We start from the raw sequence: 9,739 nt of genomic DNA, 5'->3' as shown, positions 1-9,739 counted from the left end.
AGGGAAAAGTCTATCTGTCACAGTAAGTCAATTTTGAAAAAACAAGTAACTTCAGGCAAGAAGTGTCCTGATTTCATAAATTAGGCTTAATTGTTAATATCTACACTGAGCTCTTTGTATTAACAGACGTGCTTAGAAAATAAAAAAAAATAACAAATCTGTATCCTGATATCTCCAACATCTCAGCAGGCTGCTACATGTCACTGAAAACCCGGTCTTCCTCTAACCTGATGTCAGAGCAGCAGAAGCTGCTCGGGCAGGCAGGAACCCTCTGCCCCCCATCGGGTTCAGCTGCCCCGCACCCTGGGAAAGCAGCGGACACAGCCAGCAGCAGGGGGATCAGTTGCACCCCTGGGCTCAAGTTTTGCTGTGGAGACCACGTGGGAGAATCTCCCTGCGGTTTTGACCCTTGGATTATTTTCCCAGAAGTGTGTTACACTATTTTTTTTTTCTTCTTATGAAAAATGTATAAAAAGAGACTATACAATCTCACTGATGGCGATGAGAGCTTTGCTCCAGTCAAGAAAGCAGAATTTGACTCAAAGTAGTATATTTACTAAGACAGTTTCAATTCTATCCCAGTGAACTCAGATAACATTAAAACTGGGTATTTTTAATAAACATTTTCTTGGCCCTCAGCAGCCAAAGCACAACAAAGAACAACGCCCTTGCTGTGCCAGCCCTGCAGCACAGCACTGCAGGCACGTGTGGAGTCATCCCAAAGTGGTGCTTCCCTCCTTGGCAGGAAGCCTTGGGTCCCACAGCCAGGCAGAGCGCCCAGCCAGCTCCAGGCATGCACAGCCATGGGATCCCTCAGTGAAAAGGGAAAAACACAACACCTCCTTCAATGCCAGCACCGCAGCAAGGACTGGCAGGGCTTCACTGCAGGATAGTGGCAGTGCCCCGCAGAAAGCAGCGCTTAGCAAATGTTATCGAAAGAGAAGAGATCTGGGCAGAAAGCTAGAGGTGTGCAGGAAAAGAGCATGGGGAGCAAAGTCAGACGACTCCTTTTGCAGAATGCTCATTGCATGTCCCCTATCACAGTTAAAGGCCCAGCTCTGCAAATCGACGGATGGAAACACAAAAGCTTCATAACTAGAAGCCAAAAAACCTGACCCAAAACCCACCAACATTGATGGGCATGTTTTCACTGATGCAGTGGATTCATCCTACTTAAATTCAGCCATAAAAGAGTGAGGTGTGCATTTCGGCAACTAAATCTCTAGCAAGCGAGGAAAGAAAGTGATTTTTGCAGTACAGTCCATTCCATATATATACATATTGCCTCAAATTGCAGGTGACCACTCCTAGCTTTGCTGCCAATTAAAAGTATTTAAGCCTTTTCAGCCACCTGTATTTTTCTCTTCCACACAAAACAGTTTTCCCTCTTTAAGTTAAAACACGGAGGCGAGGGGGGAGAGGAAGGTATACTACTATAAGTTCCCATAGGATAAAATTACAGACCCATGGTACAATTCCAGCTATCTCATTCTTCCTGGCTCATTTTCTTTTTAACCTCAGTAATCCTGCCAGCATATCCTTCTCCTGGCAGCAAAACCACCTCACTTATCCTGTACTGTGCCTTCAACTGCCCTCAGGCAGACACAAACTGTAAACAAACTGTCAAACCTGCAATTGGGATATCCAGTTAAAATACTTCGAATAAAAACTTGGACCATCTAGAGAAAACAGACTGGAGTAAAGAAAGAAGAGGCTGTGGAAAGGTGCTTTTCTAACAGAAATAGTCCTTCTGTGCTCAGAGCTTGGACCGCCTTTTCATGTGTTGTATGCGTAGCTTAAGAAAGCTCCTATTTTACAACACTTTGCCAACACTGCTGCAGTCCTGAGCTCCCATAGTGATGGAAGTGCAGTAAAAATCTTTGGGCAAAGAACCGTGTTAGAAAACAGATTTTAAATCTCTGCAATGCTGGCAGGTATCTTCAGCAACTCCAGCAAACTTATTGGTGTTACATTTACTCCTGTTAATTAAGCCAAATTGCGCTGGCATTTAAAACAAAAAAAAGCCAAAATGTTTAAAATAGTCAGAAGGCTTGAACTATTAGAAGTTATCATGTTTCTGTACTGGAAAAAGCTGGATTTCTTGCCAGTTTTCCCTTAGATTACATGGTATGGATAATTCACGGACAATGCCGCTGAAAAGGGGGCTTACAACAGAAATGCAGTACTCCTTCCAAAACCATGAAACACTCAATGTCCTAAAAAAAGCAGTTTCCTAGCAGAATATCATGCATATCATGTACAACAGCTGGGCTTTCTAGTCTGTAAGGATGCAGAAGCAGGAGAAGTCCTTACACTTATAAAGACCAGACAGTAAAGACTAATGAAAAACTCAAGTGACCATAAACGAATTCTACTCCATCTGCTAAGGCAGAGCACTGTATCTGCTCACATTGCTAGTTCTCCTCTGGGGCATGGGATGGTCTTCTCCTAAACTCTGGGGCTTCCCCGGTTACTCAAAAATACAACTTTCTAAATGTGAGAGCGTAAGATGGTCCAACTTTTCAGCTTTTATTATAAGCCTGATACCAGAGCTAGAAAGAGCTATTTGGTGGTGCTTTTAAGAGCTTAACCGTGAAGCTCTTACTCAGACAAAACTGTTTGAGATGTATGAGCTTTCCAAGTAAGATTGATGGGGGAGATACGGAAATGGGCTAAGCACCCACAACTCATATCAGAATATTCAGTCCCTTTCTGGTTTTGTCCTTAAGTGATTTTTTTCAATCATGATCAGAACACATTGCTGTAAATGGCCGAGAATTAAGCTGTCACTTTCCTTCTTTCTGAAAGACCATCACCTGCTTGGGGCAGCTATAACTCCTGCTCTCTTTGCAACTTAAATTCTGCTGCCCTGGGAGGAAAACTGGTGGGTTTCAAACCTCCAACCTCCTTTTGCTTCCTCCCGTACACATCAGCCACTGGGGAGAGCAGGGACAATGCGAGTGAGAGAAACCTCACTCAGGGCTGCCTTTCCTTGCTGTGCAAATCTTAAACCTCCTGGGACTCCAGCACAGCACACTTCCCCCTCTCCCTTGTCGAAACAAAGAGAAGTATGAGACTTTGGGATCTTCTTGCCTCAAAAAAAGCCACAGAGGAAAACCAGAGAAAGTCTGCTGCTGCAGGGGAGCATGCTGCCTTGCCTATGCATCTCGTCTGACAGCCAGCTGCAAATGATATTCTGCATCTCACTTTTTAAATGGAGAAAATTAAGCTTAATGACAGCTCACACTCCTGAAAAGGTTAACCAAGTAACTGTTTTAAAATCCTTTAAATTTACTCTTTAAAGAAAATGGTTACACAAACTGCTGAAAGTCAGGAAATTCGAGCTGAAACGTGTCAGTCTGTGGTTAAAAAATGGAAAGTGACAGGAGCTGGGGGTTGAAGAACATTCTCTTTAGCTTGCAGGGCTTCTACCTTGCGTTGTTTCCTTTGTTACTGGGGGAAGAAGATATCAAAGCAGCACTATTTTCTTAAAAGGCTCCATTTCATGGTGTCTTTTGATAGCCTGCAGGGTTAGGTTGGACGGTCTATGATTTAGCCTACTTTTCTATCTGTTAAAATGTCTATGTTAGGACAGTTTGTATTATGTACTCCTACTTGTTTGATTTGCTACTGAACATAAGGGGAAATAAAACATAACTTTCACACAGGAACAGCCAGAAACAGAGTTTTTACGTAACCTCTTACTAGGCACTATTCAAGCAAAAGCTCGCTACAGATCATCAGCCTGCCTCAATATGGGCTTCAGATGTTACCCCAAAATCTTAACCCTTTGAAAATTTCTAGTGAGGCCAAAATCTCCCTACAATGAAACTAAGTATTGTCTGAGTGATGAAAATAATATGGGTTGTAATTAACTCCACCAATATAAAGCAGAAGTATTTGCAATGGAGTGTAAGAGTAATTCCACCCCTAGGCAACACGTGAGCTTGGTGAGACATCTCCTACTCCTGCCAGGAAGAGAGCACCCAATTCTTGACTGGGAGATATGCCACGCAGGATAAAAAAGCTGTCTGAACCTTCATATCTTACCAGAAAGATCCTATACACAGCTGCCTTTACATACGGCATTTTACAGAGACTTAACTAGGGGATCAAATGAGGATGATGCACAAACTCTTGGGTCTAAGGGCACTCTTTCTCCTATTACCACCATATTCTTAGTGCAGTTATATGCAGCTACCTGACCTGACATGCCAAATGATGCAACATGCTGTGATGGTGAATCATATCATACTATCTGATATGGTCATCAACTATTACTTATTAAGCTGCGTATGATCAGTCGTGTGTCCAAAATGAAATAAAAACTATCCTTAGAGATTGCTCTGAACATTTGTCACTCTTCCCTTCTCCAGAACTTAACAGCAAAACAATAAGTAGTCAGGCACTTCGGAGAGCCTATTGCTAGCCAAATATATTTTTCTTTATGTAAATACAGTGCAAATTATTAAAGCAATGAAAAATACTGCAGGCTGGTAGGCATGCAACCGCCCTCTTACATAAGTTCAAATTTAAAAGAAAATAGAACTTTAAGAACCAAGCACATTAAAAGTATATTGGGGAAAAAAGGGTTCAGTGCTTCCTTTCTCTCTTCCCTCTCCATACATACATCCCAAGGTACAGAGAGTGCTATAATTCATACTTGGACTGAAGTCAGTGAAAATTTGCCTAAGTAAGAACAGTTGGATCAGGCCCAAAATATTAACAGCAGCAATGTAAACATATGCAGACACAGTTAAATTTCACCCAGATGCACTGCCCGGTGTTTCATGTCTATGCAACCAATGGATTTAGCCCAGTGTTCACGTGTGCATCTGCATGCGTGTACATGCATGTGGGCGATATATCAAATCATAAACTAGAAAGCTTAAGAACATGCTAAAAACTGGTCACTTACAAAATGCCACCAGTCAAAATCAAGCACAAACACTAACATTTTCAATTGCTTTGCATCCCTTAGACGTGCTGTGCCCTCATCACAGAGGTCCAGCTCCACTGGGACAGAGAGGCAGAAACATCAGGGCAGAGCAGCAGCAGTTTCTGGCATGAAGGAGAGCCAGACTGCCCGTCCCTGCTGAGCTGTGTGGGGCCAAGCTCCCCTCTGACACGAGGCCTGACAGTCTGGCCAGGGATGAAGCAGATTCCCCCTTTTAACCACGACACTAAGTCCAATTCAGAGCTTGGGGTGATCAGCAGACAGTATTGTGTTGTTACAAAATGTTTGTATTTCTTTCTGAAAAAGCTGTCTATGCCACCGTCACAGACACCTCTGCCCTCATTCTTGACCTAGGATTACATTTCAGTTGAAACACTCAATGTTTCTTCATCGGCAGCGAGAATAATTTTACCTTCATATTGGTTCACCACAAAGCTGCATATTAAATACTCATTTTAGGGCTTTTTACAACTGCTTTTTCTTTCAGTTCAACAACGCTTTAAACACCGAGATAACTTGGGAAGTAATTTTTAACTCAGTTCCTACTTAAAGAAAAGTCCTCTTTATCCAAACAATGAGAATACCTGACTTCTAACCTGCAAAATTAAAGGCTTTTCCTGAGCAAGGACTGAAGCATGGGATCCAGTATGGCCCACAAATTGCCTTGTGTAAACTTCCTGAACAAAATCAGCGTGAGTGAGGAGAGAAGGTTAAACAAGCCCTTTCATTTACAGCAGCTTGTAAAGAAATTATTTTTAGATAGCAGGAAACATAACACTGTTACGCCGAAGATCAAAAGATCCTACTTCACAGGTACCTCAGATGCTCCGTTTTTATTACAGGCAGAGTGCAGGCAACTACGACTAACAGGACAACTCACAACATACTCGGTTTAGCTGCCTGGAAATCTTGCTCTAAACCTATGGAGGAGCCTGAAGTTTGGCCTTGGGATATGGCCAGGCATGGGCATGCTGGCAAGGCGGTGGGGCTGAGCTTGTGGGGACCAGCAGCCTCCTCCCACACACCAGCCAGGGAGCTCCAGTGACCCCCTGCAAAGCTGGAGCCATGGGCTCCTTTGCTACAAGATGCTCTGAATTCGGTCCCTAAAGAACTGCCCTAGCCCAGGGTGAGTGGATCTTTAAACCCTCCTCTTATCCATCTACTACGGTGCAGCTAAGAAACACTGTTCATGAGAACCTATGGACACCTCCATGCAAGAGGGGAGACACAGTCTCTGCTCTCCAAAGGTGCTTTTCATTAGATGATTCTGCAATGCAAAGTGCAAACCTACTCCATGGCAAACTGTGCCAAATGTGTGAAATTTTAATATCTCACTTTATAATGCCAGGCTGGGGATGCTTAATCAAAACCAGGTTTTGTTCATTCCTTCCTACTGTAAATAAGCCCTAATGTGAACTCTGGAAAGACGGGAGGAAAGAAGGGATTAGCCATGTGGACTATCTGTCTGGAAGTCAGGAACTATGGAGTTATAATTTCCTTTCTGACAGTGATTCACCCTGGGGAATGATACACTTTCCCTCAATTCGCCCATGTGGAGAAGGGATATAAAATCATTTATTCATCTACCTCAAAAATACAGGCTGTGGTGGAAGGATAATTGATCGTTATCTACACTGAGTTTTGTTGTCTGAATGTCTCCTGTCCACAAGAGCTGACAAAGAGGCTGTTAGTGACTGGAGGGCTTTGGATCAGGCTCTACGTAATTGGTATCCAAGCATTTAAAAGTGCAGCAAATGTATGTTTGTTAACATTTGGAAAAAGCATAAATATGTAAAACTCAGACTCACATCTGGCTCACATTAAAACAGTCACACATTTAATTCAGTTCAGAGATTCCAAGACGTACAACTGGCCATAAGCGTCACGAGGCCCCTTCAGACCACCATTTACAACCACATTTCTGGTGTGACCTCAGCCTGCACTCAGGGAAAGGCCATCCTGGTGCCTGACTGGAGGGTCAATACCAGCCTCATCTGTGCCAGCCAGCTGGGCAGTGCCAGAGTCTCTGCTCTCGCCCTGAAGACAGTGACAAGTTCTGATCGTCACCACACCACTCAACTCTCCTGCTCTCCAAAACACCAGAGCCACCTGCAAGAAGTCTATAGGAAAAGGCCTCTGGCTTGTGTTAATCCTACCAATGTAACATTGGAGCCAGCTGTGTTACAGTGCCCCATTTTGGGAGCTTTGCCCTGTTTAGCTTCCTGGCACAGCTACAGCCACTGCATCCTCACACTCCACAGGTAAAGTGAGATCCTCAACCACCTTCATCTGAACCTTCCCTTCCTCCATACCCAAAGCTTAAAATCAGTCTGCAAGAAAGTAATGTATATATGTATTTTTATATACAAAGGATATTTTTATCAAAGAATAATTACCTGCAGAGGACTACCTAGTGGCCTATTCCTAGGTACTGCAAACGTTTTGTGAAAACTACCATCCTCTTCAGACATAGGCATCTTTAAAATGGAGCTGGTAAGGAGATTCTGAACAGGAAAAGAATAAAAAAACAGATAATGTTTTCCAGTACCTCAAGAGAACAACTTGAATTCAAACATATCAAAAGCAAACTCAGCCTGACTGCAGAGGGTATAACACCGGGGCATGGTCACAGATGGAGCGCTCAGCCTGGGAGCAGACCTCAGACAGGGGTCCCTGGGACTTGGCTTTGCAGGAGCATTGTGATGTGCAAAGGTTTTTAATCCAGTGAAACTCTCAAGAGCAAGAACAGCAGTAACACTGAATAGTCCCGGTGAAGCAGAGGGAACCGTGTTCGTGCAAAGTCTCCTTTCCACAAAACAAAACAGATTCTCTCTGTCTTTTGCCAGTTTCAGCTCTGTAATCTGGTCATTTCTATACACAGTGCAGGTGTCCTCAAAGTGCAGGCTCATTACAAAGACTAGGGGCTGCACACTGACTGCAACTTCTGCTGCCTTCTGTAGGCATTATGGTGATCTAGTTAAGAGTGGGATTTTGCTTCTGATGCTTAATACAGGAAAACAACATGGAAATAATGAATAATGCCTACCTGGGAGGAAGACCAGACAACAAAAGTTGTTGCTTTTAACAACTGAACAGGGATGTAAAACAGAAAAATGATTTGGTGGTGTGAAAACTTGCACTTACTGGCACATCTTCCATAGTAGATGTCTGTGTAAAGAGCTGAGTGTTCAGGCTTTCTTCTTCCCAGTGATTTGAGCAAAAAAAATTTCCAGCTTTATCTGTTGGAGACTCCACCTGAAAGCAGGAAAGGCACCATGATAACAACCAGTACCTAACTGATCAGAAGGAAATTTCTCTGTCGGTTGCTTAATAAATTGAATAAATACTCTTCACAGTTGAGTATAATGCATGTTTACGGTACTGTCTTTTACAGCACCTTTGCTCTTTGCAGAAGAAAAAAGTTCAAGGTTCTCAAAAAAATCCCCACCTAATAAAACTTTGAATACTTGCACTCAGCGCTCTGTCAGTATTCAGGTTAATCCCCTAGAAAGGACTGAGAATATATGTATTTTTAGAACTTTAGCAACAAAGTAATATAATGCAATGTCCTCAAATGTTCAGGTTTCTAAGTCACTCCATGGAGCTTGGTCCCCATAGGGTTCTTCTATAGTTTTCACCAATATTAGAAAGATTCAATCCAAATTCCTGTCTAATTTTTTTTTTCTTTTTAAGTTTCAAACGAAAACTGCATTAGAACGGCCCAAGCAAACCCCTGCTGAAAACAGCAGAAAGACTTCTATGGAAATCAATGGGAGATGAATTAGGCATGCCTAGTATACTATATAGAACCGACACTAAGATCTTGGGGCTCACATGAAAGAAAAACAGACACAGCTATTTAACAGAAAAGGTATTGGTATAAGTTTCTCAGCAAAGACTGATGAATTAAATTGCCTCAGGTAAGTTTGAGATTTACCTCTTGTTTGATTTTCTTCAGCAAAGGGGGTCCGCTTTCATGTAGCCCAGCCACTATTGCAGATTCCTCCGACTCCTGCTTGATAACGTCCTGCAGATCTTCTACAAGATGAGTCGGAGTTTGAGGCTGAAAGGAAGAAACGTTACATCCAAGTCCCAGAACATCCTTCTGCACTAATATCAAAGCAACTTTTATCATTGTTTCCTTCTTACCAGCATCTTCAAAGGACCATATTTGATTTCCTGAGCTGCAAGTGCATTTTTGAATGGAGTGGGTGTTCTTGGAGAGCTCTCTAATATCGACCTCTTGATTGCTGGAGTTCTGAAACTTTAAAAAGAGGGAGAAAAACTTTAAAGGAACACACTTGGAAATATTACCATTTTACAGAAATACATGCATACAGGCAGTGGCTGCTGTAAGACTTGGACAAATATTTTCCTGCAATCCCATAATCCATTTTGCTTTTCTGGCAGAATATCTATTTGACTGTGATAAGGTGGAATGGCTTTATTTTAAAAACTGGTGAGTCTATATGCATGATTGTCCTTTATTAATAACCTGCCTCCACAGTTATAAAGTGGAAGTTTCACTCCAAGCTAAGAAGAACCTGAATGTGCTGGCAAACAACTCTGCGGGAAGTGTACAGTGGCGCAGCACTTCAGGTTGTGTGCAAACTTGAATAAACGAACCCTCGTGAATCCGACAAGACAACATGATAACAGACTTACATGTGATTTTCCTTCTGGGCTTTGAAAGTCTGGTCTCTGTGGAATGGCGTGGTGACAGCTGTCTTATGGCTGCACAACGGTGTGGAAGTGAATGCAGGGTTGTCCAGGTTCAGGTTT

The 9,739-nt window shown here is 42.7% G+C and overlaps 1 protein-coding gene across 1 annotated transcript in view; it reads right to left on the bottom strand.

Annotated features, from left to right (window-relative positions):
• The window catches only part of MYB (v-myb avian myeloblastosis viral oncogene homolog), a 23,267-nt gene that overhangs the window by 2,599 nt on the left and 10,929 nt on the right, over positions 1-9,739 (bottom strand). The window contains exons 9-13 of the mRNA XM_010187722.1: positions 9,623-9,739; positions 9,107-9,221; positions 8,895-9,020; positions 8,102-8,212; positions 7,354-7,461 (exon numbers count right to left, since the gene is read on the bottom strand). The exon at positions 9,623-9,739 is cut by the window's right edge and continues 6 nt beyond it. Of these exons, the coding sequence (XP_010186024.1) occupies positions 7,354-7,461; positions 8,102-8,212; positions 8,895-9,020; positions 9,107-9,221; positions 9,623-9,739 (577 nt within the window). The remainder of the gene's footprint in view (positions 1-7,353; positions 7,462-8,101; positions 8,213-8,894; positions 9,021-9,106; positions 9,222-9,622) is intronic.

The sequence above is a fragment of the Mesitornis unicolor genome, unplaced genomic scaffold, assembly GCF_000695765.1.
Source record: "Mesitornis unicolor isolate BGI_N332 unplaced genomic scaffold, ASM69576v1 scaffold5857, whole genome shotgun sequence".
In the NCBI taxonomy this organism is placed as follows: domain Eukaryota; kingdom Metazoa; phylum Chordata; class Aves; order Mesitornithiformes; family Mesitornithidae; genus Mesitornis; species Mesitornis unicolor.
Note: the sequence above shows the minus strand (reverse complement) of the source record. Positions and strands in the feature narration are given on the sequence as shown.